Source organism: Giraffa tippelskirchi, chromosome 11 (assembly GCF_054371585.1).
Source record: "Giraffa tippelskirchi isolate mGirTip1 chromosome 11, T2T-mGirTip1v1.2.pri, whole genome shotgun sequence".
Classification (NCBI taxonomy): Eukaryota; Metazoa; Chordata; class Mammalia; order Artiodactyla; family Giraffidae; genus Giraffa; species Giraffa tippelskirchi.
In genome coordinates this window covers 4,356,051-4,383,863 of record NC_137285.1, presented here as the reverse complement: position 1 = coordinate 4,383,863, position 27,813 = coordinate 4,356,051, and the positions used below count along the sequence as shown (strand labels likewise).

General features: G+C 50.0%; 1 protein-coding gene and 1 long non-coding RNA gene across 8 annotated transcripts in view; one reads left to right on the top strand and one right to left on the bottom strand.

Annotated features, from left to right (window-relative positions):
- KREMEN1 (kringle containing transmembrane protein 1) overlaps positions 1-27,813 on the top strand; it is an 81,257-nt gene that overhangs the window by 37,719 nt on the left and 15,725 nt on the right. For 4 of the 7 annotated variants that reach the window (XM_081542831.1, XM_081542832.1, XM_081542830.1 and 1 more), the window contains exons 4-10: positions 1,600-1,724; positions 7,834-7,987; positions 9,953-10,285; positions 11,087-11,245; positions 12,363-12,447; positions 14,570-14,726; positions 25,505-25,642. In XM_081542831.1, the coding sequence (XP_081398957.1) occupies positions 1,600-1,724; positions 7,834-7,987; positions 9,953-10,285; positions 11,087-11,245; positions 12,363-12,447; positions 14,570-14,726; positions 25,505-25,558 (1,067 nt within the window). In that variant the 3' untranslated portion in view covers positions 25,559-25,642. Of the gene's footprint in view, positions 1-1,599; positions 1,725-7,833; positions 7,988-9,952; positions 10,286-11,086; positions 11,246-12,362; positions 12,448-14,569; positions 18,430-25,504; positions 25,643-25,887; positions 26,154-27,813 lie in introns of those variants that run through there. The other 3 variants (XM_081542834.1, XM_081542833.1, XM_081542828.1) reach the window with 2 other exon arrangements.
- On the bottom strand, positions 18,235-21,319 carry LOC145526633 (uncharacterized). The gene is made up of 3 exons (XR_014069042.1): positions 20,408-21,319; positions 19,255-20,302; positions 18,235-18,691 (listed from the first exon to the last, which is right to left on the bottom strand). It is a non-coding gene; the product is annotated as an uncharacterized LOC145526633 (long non-coding RNA).

Here is a 27,813-nt window from a genome sequence, read left to right as displayed (position 1 = left end):
AGGAAGCCATAATTTGTCCATGGCTCACAATACATTCCTTTTTTCAATGAGCATATGTTTAGATGCATGTTATATAGGTGTGTTAGTCATCTATTGCTGTAACAGATTACTCTAAAATTTAAGGAGAACACACGTTTATCACCTCACACTTTCTTTAGGTCAGGAAATATGGACATGGTTTAGCCGGGTCCTCTGCCTCAAGGTCTCTGGTGAGGCCGCAACCCAGGCATCTGCCAGGGCCGGGGTCTCATCTGAAGGTTCTGCTGGGAAGGATCTCCTTCAAGCACATGTAGCTGTTGGTGGGATTCAGTCTCTGCAGAAACTGGAAGCCTCAGCTCCTCGCTGGCTATTGGCTGAAGGCCATTCTCATGACCTCTGATGTGATTACGTTGCTTTCTTAGAGTATGTAAGCCAAGAAGGCGGTAGAGAGAGTCGACTGGCGAGACCGAAGTCACAGCTCTTGTAGTCCAGTCACAGAAGTAGCTCCCCTCAACTCTACCACATTCTGTTGGGCAAAAACAAGTCACTTGTCCAGCCCGCACTCCAGGGAGGGAATCACACAGGGGCACAAACACCAGGAGCTGGGGACACATGTATTTAGGTTTCTTCATTCTCAGTTGCAGCTTTTCCTACTAGACCAGACTGTCTGACTTTTGTGGTTGTGAAACTCTAATACGTCCACTGTGGTAAACAGAATAATCCCCCTCCCCAAAAAATCTACATTGTAACCCCCAGAATCTTCAAACATGTTACCTTACGTGGCACATGTGATGAAGATGAGAATATTGACATGGGGAGATTATCCTGAATTACCCCAGTGGGCCAGTGTAATCACACGGGACTTGTAACAGAGAGGCAGGGTTATAAGAGACAGAGAAGGTGATCTGATGACAGAAGCAGAGGGGAAAGGCAGAGGCTGGAGTGGTGCAGCCACAGCCGAGCAATGGGGGCAGCTTCTTCAGGAGGCAGCAAGGAGCAGGTTGTGCCCTGGAGCCTCAGGAGGAGCCAGAGTTCTGCTGACATCTTGATTTTAGTCACATTAGACCCATTTAGTACTCCTGACCTCCCCAACTGTAAGATGATGGATTTATGCTACTTTAAGCCACTAGGTTTGTGGTCATTTATTGCAGCGGCAATAGGAAACTATTAAATTCACGAAATGACCTGATAAAACCAACTTGTGGGGCTTTTTAAGGGACTAGGGGAGGCACAAGGCATAGGATGGTAGGCTTCCAAATGCTTTTTTTTTTTGTCCTCCAGTGACTCTGAGACATAATTTATATATTGTAGCATCTCTGTTTTTAGGAATCTAATAGGCCTAGTTCTCGTCAATACTAAATTCTATCAATATTGAACAAGTAAAAAATGTCTTAGGGTCAGTTTTATCGGCTTCACATACTCGTCAAAATAAAACAAAGATATAGCAGTTAGCAGAGGACACCAAGACTTCCTTTTTTAACACTTGCTGCTTGCTATTTATTTGTACTTTAGGAGTGGAAATACTGGCTGAGATGAAAGTACCTGGCACAACACGCCTTTCCTTCTTGGTGTTTCACAGCCAGATGTTGTGAAGTTCTTTTGTTTTTCTTTTTTCTCCAGTGCCTGGAAACCTTGGCTGCTACAAGGATCATGGAAACCCACCTCCTCTAACTGGCGCCAGTAAAACGTCTAACAAACTCACCATACAAAACTGCATCAGTTTTTGTCGGAGTCAAAGGTTCAAGGTAATGGTTCTGTGGCTTTATATCTATGGAAAAAGATAAAGGTCTAAATGCATTCTGCTGAGATATCATTTAAAATGTATTTAAATCATTTAAATTGTTAAAAACAACAACAACCTGTGAAGCCATTACAACTGTACTTTTCTGCCAAAGAGAAGTTGGAGGAAGAGTGGGGCTTGGGATTCCGGGGTGTGAGGCAGCACTCTGTCCAAAGACTGAGAGAAAAAAGGAAACGCCCCAGAACCTGCATCCAGCTTGACCTCCAGCAGAGTCACGTGTTTCCTCGAGCCCCCGTGTGTTATGAGCAGGGACGTCTCTGGCTCCAGGGGGGTGGATCTGCGAATAAGCCAAGGTAGTGGTTACTACTTTGATACATTAAGGAGCCCTTGCCTGGATACCGGTCCAAAATATTTTCTTTCCATCCTATCCATTCTTCTATCTGAAAGTCATTCGTGAGTCATTAAGGTTCAATAATGCTATTGTTTGTTATATCAAAAAAAGAAGTCTTTTCCTCCCTTCCTTGCATCCTTCATTCCTTCCTTAATAATTTTGTCAAAAGACCATTAATCAGCCTCAAGCAAGGAGAATAGACTGGCAGTGCTCAAGGTCTGTCTGAGGCAGGGGCTGAGCAAGGCAGTTGGCCCAACATGATCAAGTGATTGGTTGCTTGCGAAAGATTGAGCATGTTAAGTAAATCTATGGAGGATAATGGGAACCAGGTTTCTCACTATTAGAGAAGGGGGCCAGAGAAAACTGGAAAGAAGCCTGCAGTGTTAGACAGGGATTGACGTTATTAGTATAGTGCATGGTTTCTGATATATATATAGAGAGAGATATATAGAAATAAATATATAGGACTTGTGGTAGTTGTCCAGTGATAAGACGCCACACTTCCACTGCAAGAGGCACAGGTTTCATCCTGGTTGGGGAAATAATATCCCAAATACCACATGATGTGGCGAAAGAAAACAAAAAAGAAAGAAACATAAATATAAAAGTGTGTGTATGTGTGTTTGTATATACATATGTATTTCCTAGCTCTTTCTACTAAGAGGGCCTGGGAACACCGACATACTGATAAAAGAGCTACAGTACTGGCATAAAGATGGACATATAAGCTGAAGGAAATAGAATTTACAGTCCAGACATATTATTATTTATGGCCATATTATTATTTGTTAATAAATAATTTATTATATGTCTTTATATATAAAGATACAGTATATAGTATACATAGTATATAATAAATATATGTTATTTATTCTATATGTCAAACCATGCACTATACTAGTAACGTCAATCCCTGTCCAACACTGCAGGCTTCTTTCCAGTTTTCTCTGGCCCCCTTCTCTAATAGTGAGAAACCTGGTTCCCATTATCCTGCATACATTTACTTACATGCTCAATCTTTTGCAAGCAACCAATCGCTTGATTGATAGTATTATTTATGACTTATTGATATTTGTCAAGGGTGCCATATCATTCAATGGGAAAAAAAACAGTGTTTTCAGCAAACAGTGCTGGGACGACTGGATATCCACATGGAAAAAAATGAAACTGGACCTCTACCTCATATATGAAAAATAATTTAAAATGGATCACAGACCTAACATGTAGCAGCTAAAACTATAAAGCTTTAGGAAGAAATATGGGTACAGATATACATGACCTTGGATGAGGCAATGATTTTTTCAGTTAGGATACCAAAGGCACGGATAATCAAAGAAAAAATAAATTGAACTTCATCAAAATTTAAATTCTCTGTGTATCAGGGACACTATTAAGAAAGTGAAAAAGCAACTCACAGAATAGAGCAAATATTTGCAAAACATATATCTGAATAAAGATCTAATGCCCAAAATATATAAAGAACTCTAACAGTGTGACAATAGAAAGACAAACAGCCCAATTAAAAAATGAGCAAAGGATTGAATAGATGTTTCTTCATAGAAGATGTACAGATGGCCAATAAGCACATGAAAAAGTGCTCAATATTCTACCTATGTTGTACATAATAACAAAAATTTTTTTATACTTGATGCAGTAAAGATGCTCAGTGTTACTAGTCTTCAGGGAAATGCAAACCAAAATCAATGAGATACCATTTCATACAATAAATAACCTAGGATGGCTGTGATTTTTTTTTTAAGGACAAAAGCAAGTGTTAATGAGGTAGAGAAACTGCAACCCAGAAATCCCATTTCTAGATACTTACCCTAGAGAAAGGAAAGCATATGTTCACACAGAAAGATAAACAAATGTTTACAGCAGCTCTATTTTATAATCATGAAAAACAAAACAACTCAATGGATTAGCAACCTGTGGTACATTCATGCAATAAACTACTACTCAGCAAATTATAGATCAGTTCAGATGAACCTCAGAGACACTATGCTGAGGGAAAGAAGCCAGTCTCAAAATATGATTCTGTGTATAGTATGTCTGAATCTATTCTGACTGCTGTACAAAATACTTGGTTTAAACCAAGCATTCACTAACACAACATTGTAAAGCAATTATATTCCAATTAAAAAAAAAGACAGAATTCATTTCTCAAAGTCCTGAAGGCTGCGAAGTCCAAGATCAAGGCTTTGGCAGATTTGGAGTCTGGTGATGGCTTGTTTCCTGGTTCATAGATGGCTGTCTCCTCACTATGTCCTCACATGGCAGAAGGGGAAAGGGGATCTCTCTTATAAAGGCTCTAATCCCATTCATGAACACAAGCCCTCATGAATCACTTCCCAAAGATTCCACCACTACATACCATCACATTGGGAATTAGCTTTCAACATATAAATTTGCAGAGGAGGGGCAGACATGGACATTCGGTCTTTAGCATATGACAGTCTTAAAAAGTTAAAACTATAGTATGAAAACTAATTAGTGTATGACCTCAATCAAATCCCTTAACGATTATACAGTGGAAGTGACAAATAGATTCAAGGGATTTGATCTGACAGAGTGCCTGAAGAACTATGGATGGAGGTTTGTAACATTGTATAGGAGGCTGTTGGAGAAGGCAATGGCACCCCACTCCAGTACTCTTGCCTGGAAAATCCCATGGACAGAGGAGCCTGGTAGGCTACAGTCCATGGGGTCACTAAGAGTCGGACACGACTGAGCGACTTCACTTTCACTTTTCCCGTTCGTGCACTGGAGAAGGAAATGGCAACCTACTCCAGTATTCTTGCCTGGAGAATCCCAGGGATGGCAGAGCCTGGTGGGCTGCCGTCTATGGGGTCGCACAGAGTCGGACACCACTGAAGCAACCTAGCAGCAGCATAGGAGGCTGTGATCAAAATCATCCCCAAGAAAAAGAAATGCAAAAAGGCAAAATGGTTATCTGAGGAGGCCTTACAAGTAGCTGAGGAAAGAAGACAAGTGAAAAGCAAAGGAGAAAAGGAAAGATATACCCATCTGAATGCAGAGTTCCAAAGAATAGCAAGGAGAGATAAGATAGCCTTCCTGAGTGATCATTGCAAAGAAATAGAGGAGAACAATAGAATGGGAAAGACTAGAGACTTCTTCAAGAAAATTGGAGATGCCAAGGAAACATTTCATGCAAAGATGGGCACAGTAAAGGACAGAAACAGTATGGCCCTAACACAAGCAGAGATATTAAGAAGAGGTGGCAAGAATACACAGAAGAACTATACAAAAAAGATCTTAATGGCCTGGATAACCACGATGGTGTGATCACTCACCTAGAGCCAGACATCCTGGAGTGTGAAGTCTAGTGGGCCTTAGGAAGCATCACTATGAACAAAGCTAGTGGAGGTGATGGAATTCCAGTTGAGTTATTTCTAATGCTAAAAGATGATGCTGTGAAAGTGCTGCACTCAATATTCCAGCAAATTTGAAAAACTCAGCAGTGGCCACAGGACTGGAAAAGGTCAGTTTTCATTCCAATCCCAAAGAAAGGCAATGCCAAAGAATGCTCAACTACCGCACAATTGCACTTATCTCACACACTAGCAAAGTAATGCTCAAAATTCTCCAAGCCAGGCTTCAACAGTATGGGAACCAAGAACTTTCAGATGTTCAAGCTGGATTTAGAAAAGGCAGAGGAACCAGAGATCAAATTGCCAACATTGTTGGATCCTAGAAAAAGCAAGAGAGTTCCAGAAAAACATCTACTTGTGCTTTATTGACTATGCCAAAGCCTTTGACTGTGTGGATCACAACAAACTGTGGAAAATTCTGAAAGAGATGGGAATACCAGACCACCTTAGCTGTCTCCTGAGAAATCTGTATGTAGGTCAAGAAGCAACAGTTAGAACTGTACATGGAGCAATGGAGTGGTTCCACATTGGGAAAGGAGTAAGTCAAGACTGTATATTGTCACCCTGCTTATTTAACTTATGTGCAGAGTACATCATGTGAAATGCGGGGCTGGATGAAGCACAACCTGGAATCAAGATTGTGGGGAGAAATAGCAACAACCTCAGATATTCAGATGACACCACCCTTATGGCAGAAAGTGAAGAAGAACTAAAGAGCCTCTTGATGAAAATGAAAGAGGAGAGTGAAAAAAGCTGTCTTAAAACTCAACATTCAGAAAACAAAGATCATGGCATCCATTCCCATCACTTCATGGCAAATAGATGGGGAAAAAAATGGAAACAGTAAGAGACTTTATTTTGGGGGGCTCCAAAATCACTGCAGATGGTGATGCAGCCATGAAATTAAAAGACACTTGCTCCTTGGGAGAAAAACTATGACCAGCCTAGACAGCGTATTAAAAAGCAGAGACACTACTTTGCCGACAAAGGTCTGTCTAGTCAAAGCTATGGTTTTTTCCAGTAGTCCTGTATGGATGTTAGAGTTGGACCATAAAGAAAGCTGAGCACTGAAGAATTGATGCTTTTGAACTATGGTATTGAAGAAGACTCTTGAGAGTCCCTTGGACAGCAGGAATATCAAACCAGTCAGTCCTAAAGGAAATCAGTCCTAAATATTTATTGGAAGGACTGATGCTGAAGCTGAAGCTCCAGTACTTTGGCCACCTGATGGGAAGAACTGACTCACTGGAAAAGACCCTGATGCTGGGAAAGATTGAAGGCAGGAGGAGAAGGGGATGACAGAGGAGGAGATGGTTGGATGGCGTCACTAACTCAATGTAGATGAGTTTGAGCAAACTCTGGGAGTTGGTGATAGACAGGGAAGCCTGGTGTGCTGCAGTAGATGGGGTTGCAAAGAGTCGGACACGACTGAGCGACTGAACTGAGGGGTCATAGAGGGGAGCTGTAGAGCAACAGCACAAGAAAGGTTACTGCACATGTTCCGTGTCCTGATTGTAGTGGTGGTTGTACAAATTCATTCATGGGTTAAAATCTTTAGACCTGTACAGCATACAAATAGTTGTATTGTATGGTAATATAAAAATCAAAATGTTAAATAGGGAATTTCCCTGGTGGTCCAGTGGTTAAAAAATCCACCTGCCAAAAGAAAAGTAAAAAACAAAAAAAAAAAAAGGAAAGAAAAAATCCACCGGCCAATGCAGGGAACAGAGGTTCGATCCCTAGTCCAGAAAGATTACACATGCCACAGGGTAACTACGCCTGTGCGCCACAACTACCGAGCCTGTGTTTTAGAGGCTGCATTCCAAAGCCACTGCAATGAGAAGCCTGCTTACCTCAACTAAAGTAAGCCTGAGCACAGGAACAAAGATCTGGTGTAGCCATAAATAAATCAATTAATTTTAAAAATGTATTACATAGAGCCTACACTAACTTTGCAATAAGCACTAACTTCAAAGCATTTACCACCTGTCACATAGTAAACATTCAATAAAATGTTTAGCTGTTATTAATGTTTCAAGTTAATCGGATCCCTGCCTTTAACTGACTTAAATACAGTAGATTGCAAACATAAGTAAGGAATGCTCACGGAGGGGAAGCACACACACACACACACACACACACACCCCGTGGTGGTACACAGTTACAAGTCAGCATGTAGTGAAGTGCAGTGAGAGTGGGCGGGACCAAGGTAGAGGATCCCGGAAGGTGGGCTGGGAACACAAGGTGCTTGCTTGCCAAGGGGCCGACCCGGCCAGGCCACCTGACACCCCGACTGACGCTTACCAAGTGCTGCTTCTCTGTCATGGCAGTTTGCTGGGATAGAGTCGGGCTACGCTTGCTTCTGTGGAAACGACCCTGATTACTGGAAGTACGGGGAGGCAGCCAGTACTGAGTGCAGCAGCGTCTGCTTCGGGGACCACACCCAGCCCTGTGGGGGTGATGGCAGGGTCATCGTCTTCGACAGTGAGTATGCTCCGGGCCTTGCGCTGTCCAAGGCTGGGGAACCCTGGGCCAGGGGGGCCGGCCTGCCCATTGTCCGACCCTGCCTCCCTGCTATGCATTCATTCACCTGCTGCTGCTGCTGCTGCTGAGTCGCTTCAGTCATGTCCGACTCTGTGCGACCCCATAGACGGCAGCCCACCAGGCTCCTTGTCTCTGGGATTCTCCAGGCAAGAATATTGGAGTGGGTTGCCATTTCCTTCTCCAGTGCATGAAAGTGAAAAGTGAAAGTGAAGTCCTGCAGTACTTACTAAGTACCTCCTGCAGGCCAGGGGCTGGTGGCTTTTGCCTCTGCTATTCCTCCAAAGGCAATGAGTCTTCGCCTGGTTACTCGGACAAGAGTAACAGCAGCTCCCAGGGGCAGACAGGGGCCTGGGAGCAGAAGGGTGTGTGGCCCCTTCCTCTCAGCTTCAGGCTTTTGCTCCAGGAGGGTTCTGGAAGAGAGCAGGGTATCAGACCTGTCCCCCAGCAGCAGCTCATCACCTCCTGCCCACTGGTCCCACCAATGGGGACCCTTTGGTCTCCTGACCCACCCCGGTCATTCTCGTGGGCACTGGGTGGAGGCCTGCACAGAAGTGCGTGCAAGTGAGTGCAGACTGTTGTGTCCGCGGCTTCCGGGCATCCTGGACTGAGAGGCTGGTCCACATTCAGCCTTTAGAAATTTGTTAAAATTTTAGCTGCTTTCTTCCTTGCTTTCATGGTGGCCGGCTGTCATTTTTGTGCTCTGTCAAGGATGAAGCATTTTGTGTGGCCTTACTCTCCTCAGAGGAGCTTCTTACTTTTTAGAATTAAAATCCCTTGAGGGAGAAGGTGAGGGTGGGACGTTCTGAGAGAATAGCATTGAAACATGTATATTATCATATGTGAAACAGAACACCATTCCAGGTTCGATGCATGAACAAATGCTCAGGGCTGGGGCAATGGGATGACCCAGAGGGATGGGATGGGGAGGGAGGTGGGAGGGGGGTTCAGGATGGGGAACACATGTAAACCCATGGCTGATTCATGTCAATGTATGGCAAAAACCACTACAATATTGTAAAGTAATTAGCCCAACTAAAATAAATAAATTTATAAAAAAAAAAATCCCTTGGTTGTCCTGAGACCTCAGCTTTCTGATGGGTTGAAGAAAAAGTTCTGAGCTTCTTCTCAGTGTTAGGATGGAAGCAGCTTTCTACATCCTAAAGGGAAGTGGGTGCCCCCCCCCAACCTGGCCTGCTTTGTAAATCCTGGGCCTGCCCTTCCTCTTGAGGACTTTTATTTCTAGGCTCTTGTCTTCACCTCACTACATAAGACTGTGAAGTGGCGTGTCCCCTTCCCTGAACTTGCCGCTCAGAACCGGGGGTCCAGACATTAGATGTGCTGGTGCAGAGTAATGAGGGAACTTCCTGTCTGTAGAAGGTCATTTCTTGTGCCACAGTGTCCCACTTGAAAAACTAGTGTGGCCCCTCCCATGAGCCTTGCACTCCTAAGGTACCCAGGGGGCTCTGACCTCACTGAGTGCCCCCTGCAGAGAGGTCTGTGTTTTCATGTGCTTCATCTCATCTGTCCTCACACATTCATATGATACGGGAGCAGGTGGTGGTCTCTCCATCCTCAAAGCCAAGAGAAGCAAGAGGTCTGGATGTGAAGTGAGCCCCTGGGATCACATGGCCCAGCTGGTCCCGAACCCAGACTCTCTGACTCCAGCCTGGCCCCCGCCTGGGCTGTACTGCCATGCTGTGTGCTCACTCTAAGGTCTCCTGGGGAAAAAAAAAAAAGCCTCCAGTCATTCGATCCTGAAACATAAGATGGTCTGGTTTTCAAGACAAAAAAACAACATCCTAGACTGGATCCCATCAGCTCAGAAGTTTTGTTTGTAACAGGTTGGAAAGTAAACCCCATGGCCGAGCCCCCGATTGAGGGCTGGTGTCCTTTTGTCTCCTGCAGCTCTGGTTGGCGCCTGTGGTGGGAATTACTCGGCCATGACCTCTGTGGTGTATTCCCCTGACTTTCCCGATGCCTACGCCGCTGGGAGGGTCTGCTACTGGACCATCCGGGTCCCAGGAGCCGCGCACATCCACTTCAACTTCACCTTGTTTGACATCCGGGATTCCGCAGACATGGTGGAGCTGCTGGATGGCTACACCCACCGCGTCCTGGTCCGTTTCAATGGGAGAAACCGCCCACCTTCGTCCTTTAACATCTCTTTGGATTTCATCATTTTGTATTTCTTCTCTGATCGCATCAATCAGGCCCAGGGATTTGCTGTCTTATACCAAGGTAAGGCCCCGGCCTCCTCGGGCCCCCCTTGCACCTCGTTATAGCATGCGGACCTCAGGTGGTTCTTGCATGTCAGGAGCTGCCCAATCAACTTGCAGGGTTTCCTAGTTCCTGTTTTATAACTTGTACATGCTGCATGATACAGAAAAGAGATGCCACCTGTGAGTTTTGCTGTTTTAGTCATTCTCATGACAGTTTTCATGGAAAGGCTAAAAGAATAACTAAAAGAGCTGAGATTGGTAGAATCCAAAGGTTCCAAAGAGGTCATTTTGTTCATCTTCCTGTCTCTGAATACCCTTGCCAATCACCAAAGCCTGATTCACTGTCCTCCTCCACCATCCTAACATGGAGCTATGCCCCTGTACCATGGACACATGTGCTGGGCACAAAGAGGGCATCCATGACCTAGTCTCTGCCCTGGACGTCAGGAGCCTAGAGAAGAGTTCAGTCAGTGTGCAGCTCCAGTGTACAGGTGGGACAGGCTGGACGGACAGGTAGAATTGGGGCAGACAGATAGGAAACAAGAGGGCCTTCCAGGCTGAGGGACCATAGCTGCAGAGGCACAAGGGAAGGACCACCCGAAAGCATGTCCAGGAGTCCACACAGAGACATCAGATGGATCCTTCAGAGCCAGAGCCTGGCAGGTTTTGCTTTGGGGCTGGGGTGGGGGTGGGGGGGCCAGGGGAGAGAATTGCCCCCAGGACTGAACCAGAGAAAATGGCCCCCTCTTCATAACCAGTGCCACCTCCTCTTTGGTGTCTCCACCAGGTTTCCCCCAGATAATTCCTTTTGATCTTCCAGCCATCAAGGAAGACCCACCACAGGAGAAGCCCACTGACAACCAGATGCTGGCCGAGGTGATCACGGAGCAGGCCAACTTCAGCGTGAGCGCTGCCCGCTCCTCCAAAGTCCTCTACGTCATCACCACCAGCCCCAGCCACCCCCCCCAGACCGTGCCAGGTAGCCGTTCCCAGACCCCACTGAAGGGGTGGGAGCCACAGAGCTTGGCAGCAGCGCCCTCGGCAGTTACAGAACCAGGGTGCTCTTGGTTGTTCCTCCTTCCGAAGTGGCTTGGGGTTCCTGGCTCTGTGACTCTGTTTGTCCTGGCCTTGGAGGGACATAGTCTCTCTGGCTTGATTCCTTAGTCCTTAGGCAAAGTGCTCACCTCCTTTAGGACACGGTGTTTAATCAGCTTATCCAGTGTTTTCCACAGCCCCAAGTTGTAGCTTGCTAAATGCATCGCAGTTGCCAGAGCTCTTTACTCAGTCATTGGGCAGATCTGTAAGTGCTTTAATGGTGGCTAGGCTCTGTTGTAGGCGCTGGACTGTACAGAGAACCACACAAAATCCCTGCCCTCCTGCCACTTGTAAGTGGGAGGAGAAAGACAAGAAGCAAAATGAGAAAGTCAGATAGTGACCTGAGCTGTGAAGCAGGTCCCACAGGAGTAGGGTAGAGAGGGAGCAGTAGTCTTGTGGTCCAAGCTGGGTCACTTGATTGGGCACAGACTGTCACTCCTTCTTTTCTGCCAAGGAAATTGCAATCTTTAGGAGCTGGTAGAGCTGCAGATACCATTAGTGATTCCACCGCTCTAAAGGTTTTCCCCTGCAGGACTCGCAGCAGGAGAGCCCCTCCCTGTGTGTCCTGTCCTTTGTATATCTGTAGGATTTCATGGTTCACACATCCCATTCCTCAGATGAGGAAACCGAGGCCCAGAGAGGTTATGTACCTCATCTGCAGTCGCACAGCGGTCCCAGTGGTGGAAGATGGAAAGTGTACCACCCCTTTTGACTCTGAGTTGAGTGTGCTTTGGACCACTCTGTGTGCCTCTCTTCACAACGGAGTCAGGAGCCAGGCGAGGTGCTCAGAAGGACTGGGGCTCCATGCCAGCCCCGCTCCAGCTGCATTCTGGAGCCGCCCCCACCCGCTGGGAACTCTTCAGCCAGCCTGCCCCCCAGCCCCCCGACCCCGAGCTGCCAGGGCTCCCTCAGGGCTCCACACAGACCTCCTAAAAACTGAACTCACACCCAGTCTGAAACTCACCCCTGTGCAAACTCACCCCTGTGTTTTACACTTGTAGGATGGACAGTGTATGGCCTGGCAACACTCCTCATCCTCACGGTCACAGCCATCGTAGCAAAGATACTTCTGCACATCACGTTCAGGTGAGTACAGAAGCTGCCCAGCCCCAGGAAGGGAAGGTGATTTTCTACTACGTTTCAGTTGTCTGAAAGCACTTGTAACGTCAGAACACAGTTCTGAAGCGCTCAGCCCAGGGCCGTGTGCGGCCGCAGACATTCCTCATTCTCTATAGAGTGAAGTGTCCAGGTGGACAGATCTCACCAAGGTTTGAGGGATTATGTTTGCTCCCCCGTCTGCTGCTGCTGCTGCTGCTGCTAAGTCGCGTCAGTCGTGTCCGACTCTGTGCGACCCCATAGATGGCAGCCCACCAGGCTCCCCCGTCCCTGGGATTCTCCAGGCAAGAGTACTGGAGTGGGTTGCCATTTCCTTCTCCAGGGCATGAAAGTGAAAAGTGAAAGTGGAGTCGCTCAGTCGTGTCCGACTCAGTGACCCCATGGACTGCAGCCCGCCAGGCTCCTCCGTTCACGGGATTTTCCAGGCAAGAGTACTGGAGTGGGGTGCCATTGCCTTCTCCGGCTCCCCCGTCTAGAGGATATCATTTCAAGGAGGACTGAAATAGTCCAGGCGTAAAACACGACAATTTCCATTGTTTTGATTTGTGCTGGCCACTTGATGAGATCTTTACGTAAGAGCAAAGATTCCTAGGATAATACCAGGTCTATTTCCTGATACTGTCTAGAATCTGTGAGACAGTCTTAGGAAGAGAAGTTTTATTAACTACCATTTAATAATTATTTTAAAGCAGTTATTTAGGAAGCTTATACTAGCTTCACCCTTCAATTCTGACCAATTTGGGAAAAAAATTTTTTTCCTTCTCTTACTTCCTACTGGAAGGTTTAACTGTTCTGCCTTTCAGGAAAGGGGCAGTTGTTCATGCACAGGAGTCTGTGTACTTACAGAAGGGCTTGCTCATCTTCCTAGACCTCAGCTCTGTCTTTCCTGTGGTTCCCAGTCCAGGCTCTCTCCATTTCTCTTTTTCCCCCCAGTTTTATTGAGATATAATTGACATAAAGTCTGTCTCCATTTCAAGGCCTTCCTGAGCGTTGGTGTAAAAGCTACCTTCTCCCCAACTTTCTGGCTTGTGCTCTGACTCAGCGTTTTTTTGTTTTTTGTTTTCAGTTGTCCTGGGTCTTCGAGTGGGGGCTGCTCTTTGTTGCAGAGTGCGGGCTTCTCACTGCAGTGGCTTCTCTTGTTGCGGAGCACAGGGTCTAGATGTGTGGGCTTCAGTATCTGCAGCATGTGGGCTCAGCTGTGGTGGCTCGAGGGCTGCAGGCCACAGGCTCAGTGGTTGTGATGCATGGGCTTAGTTACCCCAAGGCTGCTACAGACTTTCATACATTAAATGCCAGCTCCGCTATTGCCCTGTGGAGGCTGCCCTTGGCCACTTTGGCACTACTCAGGCCTTGCCACCCTGCACTGTACATTTTTCAGGCAAAACAATGTCCTTATTATTGTTTACTGAGCTTCTAACATTTTATATAATGTATATAATATATATATATATGTTTTTCTTTCCTTTTTTTGAGTCACAGTTCACACACTCCAGGGAAGCCTCTCAGGCGTAGTCCCGTCTGTGTGCCCTGACAGCAGGGAGGGGACGGGGTGCTCTCTGGGGCCCAGAACGTCACCGTGTGCCGAGACCCCAAAACTCGTGTGCGTCTCCCATCTGACACCCAGTCCCTCTGCACTTTCCCGGCCCAGCAGCCCGAGGGGCTGACGCAGGGAGCGGGGCAGGTGGGGAGAAAGGCAGGGCCCACTCCCAACAGAGCAGGTTTGCCTTCATCCTGTTTAGGTAGGTGAGCTTCTGAATAAGTGTCATTCGAAAAGAGTTTGTCTGCTTAAAAAGAGAAGATTTTTGAAAACTCATAATCTCTCAGGCCAGCCCTTTCCAGATTGGAATAATCCTGCCAGCTGGAAGGTTCTTCGTTTCTCTGAGCTGGGACCTGCCCCACTGCACTGCCATCCCGTGGGATTTGGGTCGCCCGCCTGGCGGTCCCTCCAGTCTCTAAAGGCAGCTGTTAGGTTTCCCCAGGCCTCCTCACTGAGTGTCCCATTTTAGAGGTGCAGGTATCTCATGCAAGTGTAGGTTGCTTTGGACGCTTAGTTCTGTTCTACTTGAAAAATCAAGATATTTTTGTTTGACAGATCCCATCGCGTTCCTGCCTCGGGGGACCTTAGGGATTGTCATCAACCAGGGACGTCGGGGGAAATTTGGAGCATTTTTTATGAGCCTTCTACTTCGATTTCCATCTTTAAGAAGAAGCTCAAGTGTCAGAGTCAACCAGACGACCGTAATCCTCTTGTGAGTGACTAAAAGCTCCCTCTCCGTGCCCAGGACACGAGATCCCTCTGCACTTGAGGCCCCTGGGGACCGCCTCTCCCATGGTTTCCTTCCACCAACTCTTCTCTGCCTTGCCTTTGGCCTCCTCCAGGGCAACAGTCTTCCGACTGGGCAGGCACCTGACACAGGGGCCGCTTGGCCTGCATTCAACCTGCTTCATCACCACATTCAGGAGAGAGACTCAAGGTCCCTGGTCTGTGCCCCCTGCATCTCACTCTGATCTAGGAGCAGGGGACTGGGGCAATGGGGGCTGAGGTGACGGGGTGATTGTGTCAGGCATGGGGCTCAGGTACATTCTAGACAACTGTCAGGTAGTAGGTAGGTAGCGCTTCTTCTCAGTTTTATCCATGCACAGATGGCTTTCTCCTGGTCTTTCTGCTTTGGAACAGGCCAGGCAGAGAGAGTTCTGAGGCTCTCCCAAGGGGTGGCCTGGTCCGGTAGTCCCGGGCGTTAGTCCCCCCGCGCATGATGTAGGCCCATGCTCTGCGCTGGCTCTGGGCTCTGGGCAAGGATGGGCCTTCTCCAACCTGGAAGGCCGTCAGGTCAAACCTGACACCTTCACACGCGGCTACTTTGTATGGCTTCTTTGTGCAGCTTGGTGACCAGCAGACAGGTTTGAGGTATGGTCGTAGGAAATGTCCAGCCGTCTATTCATGCAGCAGACTTCACTGAAAGCTTTTCTAGGTGCTCAGTAACTCCTCACTGAGTTTGCTGGCCTTGTCCCCGAGCAACTTGAGGTCCTGTGAAGCCCAAGCCCAGCCCCGTCTCGTGACTCCTAAGCTGCCTCTGTTCAGAACAGAGTATATATGGCGGAGCATCCAGGCAGCGTCTTGTGACCCCGGGCACCAACAATCCCTCCTTTAATTGTCCCTCCTTTTAAAAGAGGATGAGAAATTCCCCATGGCCTGGGCGTTCGGTGGTCTCCATGCCCCTTCTTATGGGGACAGGGTGGGCTTTGGAATGGCTCAGCAGGGAAGGAGAGGGCTCTTGTCTCTGGTCCCACATCCTCTGCACCACCAGCCCCACGTCCCGAACCAGAGGGGAGCCACAGAGTGGTGTGCAGAGTGCGGAGGGAGGGCGTGGGAACCGGAGCCCCTCCTGGAAAGGCCTCTGAAGATGGAGAGCTGCAGCTGCAGTGGCCGTGGGTGGTAGAGTCAGTGCCATCCCTTACAGCAGCTGGGAGGAGGGCCCAGCCCAGCAGGCCAGCCTGGTCTTTCTCAGAGCGAGGCTGTCCTGTAGGCACTCAGGCCTCGTAGGCCTCTGGCCTCACCGCGCCCTGTTTGGGCACTTTTCCCCCCTCCCCCAGCCCCTGGGCTACTGCTCGCTTGGCCTTCCCTGGGGGCCTGCCCCACCGGCAGCCATCTGCACCTGGCTCCCAGAAAGACAGAGGGCTGCGTGGGGCCACTGGGAGGTGACCCCAACAGCCAAAGAGACACTGGGAGCTGGCGGGGTTGGGGGAGAGTCAGAGTGGGAGACACAGCAAGCCCGCAGGAGGGCAGGGGCACTGCCCCAGGCCCTGGGGGAGGCTTTGATCTGAAAAGGCAGTTCCCCCAGAGCAGCTGTCTGCCGGCCCCCAAGGTCTGGAGACAGGCCTGCCATGTGCAAGGACCACTGGGATGTATGACATGTGCAGTCTCCCCTCCAAGCTATTCCTGGCCCTTATGGAATCTCCTCTCAAACACAAGTGTCAGGTGTGTGCGGTCACTAGGTCCCTGAGCAGCACAGAGGGAATGTGGGATCCCAGCCGGGAGGGCTCCGCCCGACCGGGAGCAGTTGCTCGAAGCCGTGGGCTCCCTCTGATCACTGGCCCTGGTGCGTCCTGTGGGCCCACCTGCTGTCGTCACACTTGGTGACTTCAGGTCACCATGTGTCTGAGCAGCCGGAGTAGCCCTTTCTCAGAGATCCCCAAGGTGCTGGAAGCCCAGTGCTATCCTTCCTGCCACCCCGGGTGCAGCCCAGTGACCCAGGATCCACTTACCATCCCGGAAGCAGCCCCAGGAAACGCACACCGGCCTCAGGATGGCCCAGGGGGAGAGGGCCATAAATTGTCCCAGGCCGAAGTCTGTAAGCCTGACCTGGCCATGGCCTTGGCTGGAACCTGTCAGCCACCTGTCCAGAGGGCCCCCCGCACCTAAGTAAACACTTGGGACACAAATTGTCCCAGAAGAGGGAGGTGTTTACGCCTCGGGACACCCGAGGGGGCGGCACTTGATCTGCTAAGAAACCGCTTAAGAGATGAGAAAGTAGGGGTTGGAGGGGACTGGGAAGGGTGACCCTGAGAAAAGCACACGACAGACCACATGGGCTTAGGTAAGAGGAAGCGTAGGGGCTCCGGGGACCCCCATGGATCAAAGCATCCCTGCCCTGGGTTGATGGGGTGCTGCCGGGACCCAGGCCCCCTCCTCAGCCCCTGCCCGACTCCGGCCAGCTGGGGAGCCTGGCCTCTTGGCCCCTGGAGAAGGCACACAGGGCTTCTGTTCTTCCCCGAGTGGCCAATGGCTCACAGAACAGAGAAGAGAAATGAACCCAGGTGCCCTCACATCAGAACAGGGTTGAGGCCCCTGCCTCTGGGCGTGAGGGAGGTAACCAGGTTGCTGTAACTTCTGAAGTGTGGGCTCTGGCTCAAGACTCCGGTCGGCCAGAAACCCACAGAGATCAGAGCACTTGCAGGCGCAGCTGTCCTGGCCCTTCTGCCAAACCCAGGGGGGAGGGGGCGGGGGCCTGCCCAGGACACACCCGCAGGGCCCCACCCGCCCTGCCCATTGTCAGCCCCTGGCAGGAATGGTCGGACCTGCTCCGTATCCAGCCAGGTCGTCCTGACCCATGTCACCACGCCCCTGTGAGTCCTGGCACTTCATCTTCCCGAGCACTTGCAGGTGGACGGCCTCTGAGGTCGGTCCCTGGTCTGACCGCATCCTGGCCTCCCGTAGAGCCGGGCCAGCCCACAACCCGCAGCCCCGTCACTGCCACCCCCTTGGTTTCCAGTCTCCCTTGCTGTTTGATGTCTGCTTTTGCTGCCACCTTGGGAATGTTTAACCTTTTGATTGTTTCCTCTGGTGTCTCGTTTACCTTCCTCACTGTTCTACCTCCTGGCTGGGGCTCTCAGCTTAGCCGCCCTGGCGCGGGGTTTCTCAGACCTTCCAGCCACAGCTGCCTTCCCTCAGGCTGACTGGCTCAGGGGGATGGGGCCTCACCCTCAGCCTGCAGACCCCGGGAGGCCCATCTCCCAGGTTCCCGTCTTGCCAAGTTGAACACACTCAACGAGGCAGCAGTGGGGTGTGGGGGAGAGTCCAGGTCAGTCTGCTGCTTCGGAAAGGACGTGTCGCCAGGGGCACATGGTGGGGGGTGGGGGCTGCTGCCACAGGGTCCTCACGGTGTCACGACCGCCCCCACCCAGACTCACCTTCCCAAGGGGCTCCTGACTCTGGATGATAAGGCTTTATCTGTAAATATGCTCTTAATATGCAACTTTGAGAATAAAATAGAAACATCATGTATTTTAAAATATAAGATGAAGTGTGATGCACTGTATACAATTTAATATATATTTTTAGGATTTTGTTATTTAAGAAAATGGAATGTAATGGTACTTAACTTTTACAAAAGAGAGAAAAATGTTATTTTTACCGTCTGGAGAAAATAAATATTCTCATTGTTGTAGAAACCGCGACGGGCCCAGGATTGTTGTGTTTATGGGAGGCTCCCAAGCCCGTGGGCCAGGACGGTGTTGTGCTAGGGGACCGCGGGCTCACCCCAGGTCACTGTCTCCTAATTGCTCAGCTCTCGTCCGTGCCTCTCACCCGCAGCCGATCTCCGACTGGTGAGGTCTGAAGAGTTGGGATTCCACACCCACAGGGCAGCCATGGACCAGGGCACAGGACCCCAGGTCTGAGGTGGCCTCAGGCCGGTCAGTCCAGCGTCTGCTCCTGTAAGATGCACAGCACCCCTGGCTCAGGAGGTTAAGGAGGCTGGCGAGCTGCATGACTCTCGTCCACACGATTCCCCCTGCCTTTCCGAGCAGCCAGCACTTCTTCTCCCCTTCCCATCCTTTCTTTTTAATAACAGGGAAGAAGCTTGGGTGTGAGTTGCCCTCCCTCTCCTCCTGTGAGGGGCTGTGCACCTCAAAGCCCCTTTCAGCGGGTCCTGAGGAAGCCAAGCGTCAGCCTGTGGGACCCAGCCGTGAGGCTGGGGGTATAGAACAGGAAGCCTGTGAAGGATTTCCGTGGAGGAGCGATGTCAGGTTCCCAGTTGAGGATTTCCCACTTGCATTCGGGAAATAGGTCAGAGTGAGGTTAAACCAAGGGTAAGGAGGCCAATCAGAGATGCCGAGGGCCTATCCAGGCCCCCAGAGCGGCTCTGTGGTGGGAGGGGAGGGCCTGAGAGAGAGAGCCGGCCGCCTCCACAGGGCCCGGCTCACCCCCAGCCCCCCACTAGCCACAGGTGAGGGCAGTTACAGTACTCAGGTCACCTGGTTGTGATGAGTTGTTACCTGTGGTATGTTTTCAATAAGCAGTAGCTGTTTCTTGTTGTTCTGGAATGCAGCTGGTAGGTGAAGAACAAGGTGCTGCCCAAGTGTCCTGACTTGGCTGCTGAGGAGAGAGAGGCCAGTCTCTGCGGTAAGCGACATAAAAAGAGAGGAAACGTGCTGAGCTCTGTCGAGCTGAGTCAAGGGAGGTCCCCATGGGATGTGGAGGCCGAACTGTCAGACCCTGGACAGGTGGCCTGAGGCCCAGGGAGGGTCAGGCCTGGGGGCTGCGGCCTATAGAAACAGAGGCACAGCTGACATCCCCGGGGTGTGTCTGGGCAGGAGCAGCTGAGGACAGTGTCACAGACACACTCAGGCAGATGAGGGGGAGCCTGGGCAGGGCTAGGGCAGGGGGCTGGCCAGTGGGCAGGAGAGGGGGCAGCCCCGGAAGCCAAGCTTCCGACCTGCCTGGATCAGGCTGCCGCTGGTTCTGTAAGCCCGCAGGTCCAAATTCTCAGGAGGCGATTGGCCGGGCAAGGCTGCCAGCACCACCACCTTAGATGCAGATGTGCTTCTCAGAGCACCGCCTGGACCACTGGCCTGAGAACCCCTGGTGTGCTTGTTCGAAATGCGGGTTCCTGGGCCCCACCCCAGACCCACTAGAATCCCCGGGAAGCCCCTGACTGATGCCGGCACTCACTGAAATCCGAAACCCTTTTACCTCGTTTGAGAAGTTTGGTCAGTAGTCACCTTCTCCTCTGAAATGAATTGTCCACTTATAGACAGTGGCCTTAAGTTCCAGTGGCTGCTTCCTCCACCGTCTACAGAGTACTGGTTCCTTGACTTAGAAGGCCATATTGCTCCAGAGATTCATCAAGGGACAGAGAAAGGCAGGGCACAGCAGTCATTCCAGACGCTTCACCGGAAGGCGCTGCCTTGACATGGCAGTTTCGCCCCCTCTCTCCCCTCCTGACCTTGGCTGGCACCTCAGAGGCCGCTGTCACTTGAGCGCTCGTCTTCTCTGAGCTCTCCTTCTCTCCCAGAAGCTCTTGCCTACCCCTGAAGGAAAATACTAATATTTTTAATGGCTGTTAGAGGCCGCTGTCACTTGAGCGCTCGTCTTCTCTGAGCTCTCCTTCTCTCCCAGAAGCTCTTGCCTACCCCTGAAGGAAAATACTAATATTTTTAATGGCTGTTGGAGAACAAATGGGCTAGCCTTGCTGGTGAACTTAGAAATGGATCCACCTGCAACAGAAAAATAAATACACACAGCCAGAACGCAGGCACCGGTGCTGCCTGAAGCAGGACCAGGAGGAGCCCCCCTCCCAGATCATCTGAGTGGACTCCGGGGACCGCTGACCTTGACCTTGTCTCCTTGTCCTGAACCTGCAAGATGGGACACTAAAACCCGCCCATCCGGGAGCTGGCACCAGGGCAGCGTCAGCCTCATCCTCTGTCAGGCAACCAAGGGCCTTCCTCTGGAGACGAAAGGCCTGGACAAGGACGACCTTGTCTTCAAGCTTGGAGATCACATGACAATCCCCTCTCCCCACTGGGCTGTGCGTGCCTGAAACTGCAGACCGTCTCTGGAACACAGAGAACTGGGACGCCTTTGTTCCTCTGTGGCAGGGTCGGGTCCCCATGGGGGATTGTTTTTGCTTGGCTGAAAGGGGCACTTTGGGGATAGAACATTTCAACCTCAAGAAGCAGCAACATTTGCTTGTAGCTGGAAGTCTCCCTTCCTGGTCTCCAGCTGTTGTCTGGAGCCACTGGGCCCCTGCTGAATGGGACCACGCCCGGCAACTGGGCGCAGACAGCACCGGGCTGGCCTGGCCGTGGACCAGCCTGTGTGCGGAGGCCGGTCTCCAGGACAAGCCTGTCGCTGAAGATTCCCTCAGCCCTCTCAGAAGTGGTCACCGGGCCCTGGAATGAACCTGCCTGCTGTGGATGACTGGGCCAGGGAACCAGGCTGCACGGAGAAGCATTTTAGAGGGAAAACAGATCCAAGCTCGAGGTCCAGAGTAACTCCTCAGGTGGGAAAAAAAACAAAAACAGGAGAATCTTTTGAAACAGCCAAGCTTCTTACAATAGAGAACCTTCCAATCTCTTATTTCACTCTCAGGAAATGTCTATTATTGTCCCTGTTCAAATGAAGCCACTGAACTTCTGAAAAAGCAGAATTGGGGCCTGCTGTTTGGCAGACTGATTGAGTGAATATGTCTCATGAACTCACTTTAGTTGCTGGTACCAAAGATAAAGTCAAACCAAGAGCAGTGGGAATTCAAACCTCAAACCTGTTAGCCAGACACCGGGCAGCTTTTCATGGGCTCCAAGTGAGTGGAGGGAAGCTTCTGAATGTCCAGGGATGCTGCTGATGATAATAGTAAGAGCAGGGACCCACACTGTGGTCAGCCCTCCAAGTCCTCCTGGGGCCAACCCAGCCTGGGAACCGAGGTTTGGAGAAACGGACTGGCCAGTGGAGGGCAAAGCTGGGATTGAACCCCTGTCTGCTGGCTCTAAAGCCAGGGCTCTTGGTTCCTGGTGCTCCGCAAGCCCCTCCCACCTGGGCAGGGGCATGGGTGTCTGAGGGAGGCCCCGCGGCCTTCCAAAATCTCCCCCAAATATCACCCATGTTGCCTCCAAACAACCCAGAGAAAAGTACAGATCAGTGCCTGCAATAAGGCAGGCATCAAACCTATGCTTCTTTACCTGTTTGAGAACACAGACTCGTTCAGGAATCAGATGAATGTCATGAAGCCCCTCCCCAAAAGACCTTGCCTACAAAAAAACAAATTCTCTGGAGACTCAGAGACACCCCCAAAACCCTTCCAAGGACTTCAGGTTCATAGTCTCTCCGTTAAGCCAAGAGCAAGGGGTACCTGAAAGTTAAAACTAGACCAAGAGAATAATAATAATAGTAACCATGGATACATTTTACTGATCACTCATCCAGTGTCAGGTGCTCATGCCAGGAGCTGACCAAGTTTTTCTGCAAAGGGCTAAATGAAAATGAAAGTCGCTCAGTCATGTCTGATTCTTTGCCACCCCATGACTGGGGCCTGCCAGGCTCCTCTGTCTGTGGAGTTCTCCAGGCAGGAATACTGGAGTGGGTAGGCATTCCCTTCTCCAGAGGATCTTCTCAACCCAGGGATCAAACCAGGTCTCCTGCATTGCTAAATAGTAACTATTTTACCTTTCCTGGCTCCTACAGTCTCTGATCTCTGTCACATCTCACCTCTGCCTGCAGTAATTGGGGGCAACATCCAGTGGAAGGAACCATGGCCCATCCCCAGGGACACCCAAGGACCCCAGTACTACAAGTCCTCAAGCCTTGGGTGACTCCGTGAGGGGGTAGGAAATTGGCAGTGGGAGGCGGGCACCAAGGCCCACCCCTGGCAGCCACAAACGATAAACAGAAAGTCCCCTACACATGAACCTTCAAGTTGCAAGCTTTCAAAGATGCAAATGCACATGCCAGCCCCTGTATGCCAACTATGGTACTTATACTTCTACACTTTTCAAGGTACTGTCCTGTAAGATAAAAAATGTTTTCTTGGGCTTCCCTGGTGGCTGGGTGGTAAAGAATTCGCCTGCCAATGCAGGAGACACGGGTTCCATACCTGGTCCAGGAAAGTCCCACATGCCGCAGGACAACTAAGGCCATGAGCCCCAACTACTGAGCCTGTGCTCTAGAACCCAGGAGCCACAACTGCTGAAGCCCACTCACTCTAGACCCCATGCACTGCAGCAAGAGAAGCCACCACAGTGAGAAGCCCACACACTGCAATGAGACGAAAGCTTGCACAGCAATGAAGACCCAGCCAAACAGAAAATTATTTTTTAAATGTTTTATTTATTTTGTGAGTTTGTTTTTTATGTATGTGTTATTTATGTGGAACGTATTATAAACCTATTACTGTACAGTACTATATAACCAGTTGCCTTAGCTGGGTACCTAGGCTAACTTTGTTGGACTTGCGAACGCACTCTCAGAACGAAACTCATTCATATAAGTAGGGGACTCACTGTATAAACAAATGGCAGGTTATGTGCCAATAAAATTTCATTTATGGACTCTGAAACCTGGATTTTATATAACTGTCACACGTCTTTTGATTCTTCCCCGACAATTAACACATGTTCTTAGCTTGTGTGAGAGCAGGCAGCAAGCCCGCAGGCCAGCCCCTGGTGCCAGGCCAACCACTTCTCATCCATCCTGTTGAACGCATAAAACGGCTGGATGGGTTAGGCCTTCTTATCATCCTCATCTGTCAGATGAGGACACTGAGGCTCAGAGAGTTTACGTAACTCACTCAGGAAGCACAGGCTTGAACCCATACCCGAGCCTGTTTGCTTTCTTGAAAGACAAGCCAGCCGGATGAGTTTAAATTGTTCAGGAAGGAAAAGGTGCTGGTGGAGAGCAGAAAGAGATCCCTGGGAGCATGAGGTGGTGATGGGGGAGGCTCTTTGCTCGAACGGACTGCCCTACAGGATGGGTGGGGAGCGACTCGTTTGCTCCAGAGAAAGAATTCCCAGATCCAGGACAGCTAGTGGCCCTCGCATTGTTTTGCTCTCCCAGGTTCTCTTAATTATAACCAATTTGCCACCCTCAGCAATGCCTTGTTCTCTTCTGCTAATACCCATGAGTTGGAACCATGAACCAGACTCCTGGCCAACTGCTGGGCTAAAATCACTTCTCTTTCCCACGTAGGGAGCCCCAGTCTCTTAGAAACTGGCCTTCTCAGTCCCGTGAGGCAGCCAGGGCCACCTTTTGCATGTGGCCTTGCTTGACTGAGCTCTGCCATCAAGTCTCTTAGCAAAGGGTCTCAGCAAAGAATCTGTTTCCCTTTCTCTGACTCCATGCCTCCCCAGCTGACTCTCAGGGCAGGAAACTGACTTCACAGGTGGCCGTTGGCTCTTCGCCACTTCTCCATCCCCACTGAGTCATTTGCAACTTGGGCCCAAGGCTTGGGAGCCTTCCACCCCAGAAACACACTCAGGGCCATACCTCTGTCTTGTTTGGGGTGACAGGGACCAGAAGCTGAACCTGAGGAAGGCAGCCCCTGAGGGATGCAGGGAGATGAGCTTGCTGCCACAAGCAACCTTAGCCAGGTAACCTTAGCCAAACCACAGGGCTTCACGGAGGAAGCCGTGATTCCTCATCAGAGGAGCATGAAGACCATGAGCTCTGGACTTGCGGGGACCAGGCTCCATGAGGGGTCCGCCATGGGACCTGCTCCCAGACCTCAGGCAAATTACCTTTCTAACCTCAGTTGACTCAGCTGTAAAACAGGTCTAACAGTAGTTTCTCAGAGAGTTGTTGTGAGGTTAAATACCGTAATAAAGGTAAAGCATTCAATTCTGGCAGTAAACTAAGGTGGTGACACTCTAACCACACAGGTCTGGAGACGGTCAGCATGTCAAAGGCCTGGTTCACAGTCCGGACTCTACTCACGGTTCTGCAGCCTGACCTCCTGGGGACCACTGAGAGCAAGGGGACCTCAGGTGTGCCCTGCCTCTGGGACTGAAACCCTGTTTATCAAATTCCAAGCACACAACATGCCAAGAAAGGGTAGTTCACTCTTTAGAAAATAACTCGACTCAGTTCCTTTTAAGTAGCTAATTTCCCCCCAAATGTTCAGTATGTAGCCCTGTTTTGTAAAACTATCTGCTGACCATCACCTTTTCAGCAACATTATCTATTGGGTGAAAATACCCTTCTCTGCTGGCCTCCAGCCTGCAGTGGATTTTTTTTTTTTTTTAATCTGTTGCTTCAGGTCAGGAAACTTCCCTGGTGGCTCAGTCGGTAAAGAATCCACATGCAACACAGGAGACCCAGGTTCGATCCCTGGGTCGAGAAGATCCCCTGGAGAAGGAAATGGCAACCCACTCCAGTATTCTTGCCTGGAAAATCCCATGGACAGAGGAGCCTGGCGGGCTACCGTCCATGGGGTCACAAGAGTTGGACACAACTTAGTGCCTAAACCACCATGTTCAGGTCAGGAACAAATGCAGAACTTGGATGTCCTTTTATTTCCCTCATGGCCCCAGGTGGGCAAGCAGATAGGCCAGCCCTGAGGCCCAGCTCCCCATTTCGCACTGTTCAGACCCGCCCTGGCCCTCCTGACTAGAGCCATCCCTGTTCAGACTTGCTCAGCAGTGCCCCCAAGTGGTATGATTAGAGAGCTGCAGCTGAACCGCAGCCTCCCCACCGAGCCCTGGGCCCTAACCCCTGAAGACTAATCCAGGACACTCTCTCACCACTGACACCTAGGAGCTCTCGGATTCTCAAACTGTTTGCCCAGAAGGAAAGCCCTCTGAGCCCTGACCCCACGGGACCCAACAACAGGAAGATCTTTACTTAAGAGCATCCTCTTTGTCTGCTTATAAAAAGAACACATTGCATCAGCAGGTAAGTGAGCAGATGAGTTATTCTACTTCCATACTATGAAATTCTGTGTCAGCATTCAACGCATTTTATTTGATGCATTTATATGTAGCTTGAATCTTTTATATTCTTGAATTACATGTGCAATTTTTGGGGGAAAAAACACATTGTTTTTTTTTTTAATGGAAAATGTTAAAAAACACAAAGAACAACATTTGCCTCTCACTGGCACACCACTCAGAAGAAAACGCTTCTTTCTTCTGTCGAAGAGTGAAAATGCTGGGACAGACCGAGCCCTGAGAAGCAGCACATCTCCTACCTGGGGAAGTCACCTGGGGTCACCAGGCTGGGCTGACAGCTGCTGGCCTTCCCCACCCTGACCTGAGCCACCCCCAGAGGCACCTGCTCCTATAGGGGGCCTCCCGAAAGCCTCTTTCTCCCTGGGGCCAGCAGAACACTCAGCTTGCAAGCCAAAAGTTCCTTCTCTTTGTTAACTGCAAAATAAACATCTCCAGGCCCCCTGGGCTACTTGCAGTACAAATGTTTATGCCTTTGGAAAGAGAAAAAAGACTCTTGCAAGTTCTCCCAAGCAGATGGGCGCCAAGTTTGTAATTAACCCTCAGCAGTTGGGGTGTCTGATCTTCCGCCAACGGGTCTGTAGCAGGTTGGGGGGGTGGTGGCTGATGTGGGCTCTGCTATAAATTTGCTTTTGATGGGCTTTTGAGGCCTTGGAACGCTCTCTGGAAAGGATGCTGACTACATCTTTAAAACTCTGAATTAGGCACTAGGGACTCAGCCCTAGAGAAAGCCCCCAACACAGCAGCACCCACTCCAGGTGAAGGGCTGTGAGCACCTACAGCACTCAAACCACTTGGGGGCGAGACCCCAGATGTTGGGTGTGTACCCAGAGGCAGAGGGAGCAAGGCTAACATTTGCTGAAGATCAGGTACTTTGTCCTGTCAACAGTGGACATTGATTAAATGTCCGAGGACCAGGCTCCCTACTAAACTCAACGCACTTTGTATTATTTCATTTGAGCCTCTCAGCCACCCACTAGGGTGGGTATGGTTATATTCACATTTCACAGATGAGGAAACTGAGTCTCAGAGAAATCAAGTCTACTTTTTTCTCCCCCCCCAATCTCATTTAATCCCGGCTAGTTAGGTCTTCTTCTTCAGACAGAAGGCAACTCTTGCCCAAGGTCATCGACCTGGTGACTGGAGGGCAGAACTGCGACTGAAACCCAGGGCTTTGCAACTTCAAAGTCACCTTTGGCCATCCCTGTGCATTTGTGGTTCACTAACACAAACGACAATATCACCTTTCAGATCCCTAGAAACAACACCAAACTCAAAAACCCGCCTGTGGGGTAGGTACCCAGAGGGAGTGAGAGGGCCAGCTGTCAGCCCCCACATCCTGAAGCCTCTCAGGAGAGGCTGGGGGAATCTCAAAGAATCAGCCTCCTTTGTCTCTCTACTCGGGAAACTGGGGCCCAGAAGGCAGAATTCACGCCCCCATGTTGCCACCATAACCTCGCCTCCACAGTCTATGCCCTTCACACGACTTCATGGAGCTTCCTGAAAAAACTGAAGCTGGTGGCAAGCACTGGATGGGGGAAATGGGGCAAAAGCTGATCTTCCAAATTGCCTGGGTCTTTGGTCTAGGTGGAGGGCATCACCCAGTCTAAGGGTGTTTCCTTCTTGATGTAGAGTTGGCTATGGACTGCTGCCATCTTTAGCTCCAGAATCATCTGCATTCAAGGCACCCTTGGTGTCAACAAACAGTGTTGGGAGCCAGTGTGGGCAGAGGGTCTCCAGGCGATTTTTTATGAGTGGGACTCAGGAAAGTAGTCCTTCACTGTACTTCACTTCTTCCCACATCCTATTGGCCATAACTAGTCACATGGGCTCAGCTGGATGCAAGGTCTTCTGGGAAATGTAGTCCTGCAGGAGGGGCAGCGTGGGACATGAAATAGGTCCATCCAAGGCACTGTTTCTGCCACAACTATTCACAAATCCCACAGTCGTATCAGAGCCTGAAATGCCTCAAGATCTGAGTGAGGTCCAGGGTGAGTGCTGCTCAGCATGTAGGAGGAGCAACAGAGGGTGAGGCTGGAGAAGTGGGCCAGCCCAGCATGAGAAACACCAGCAGAATAGTAGGAAGGAGAGAGGATCCTGATTTGCAATCAGGCCCTT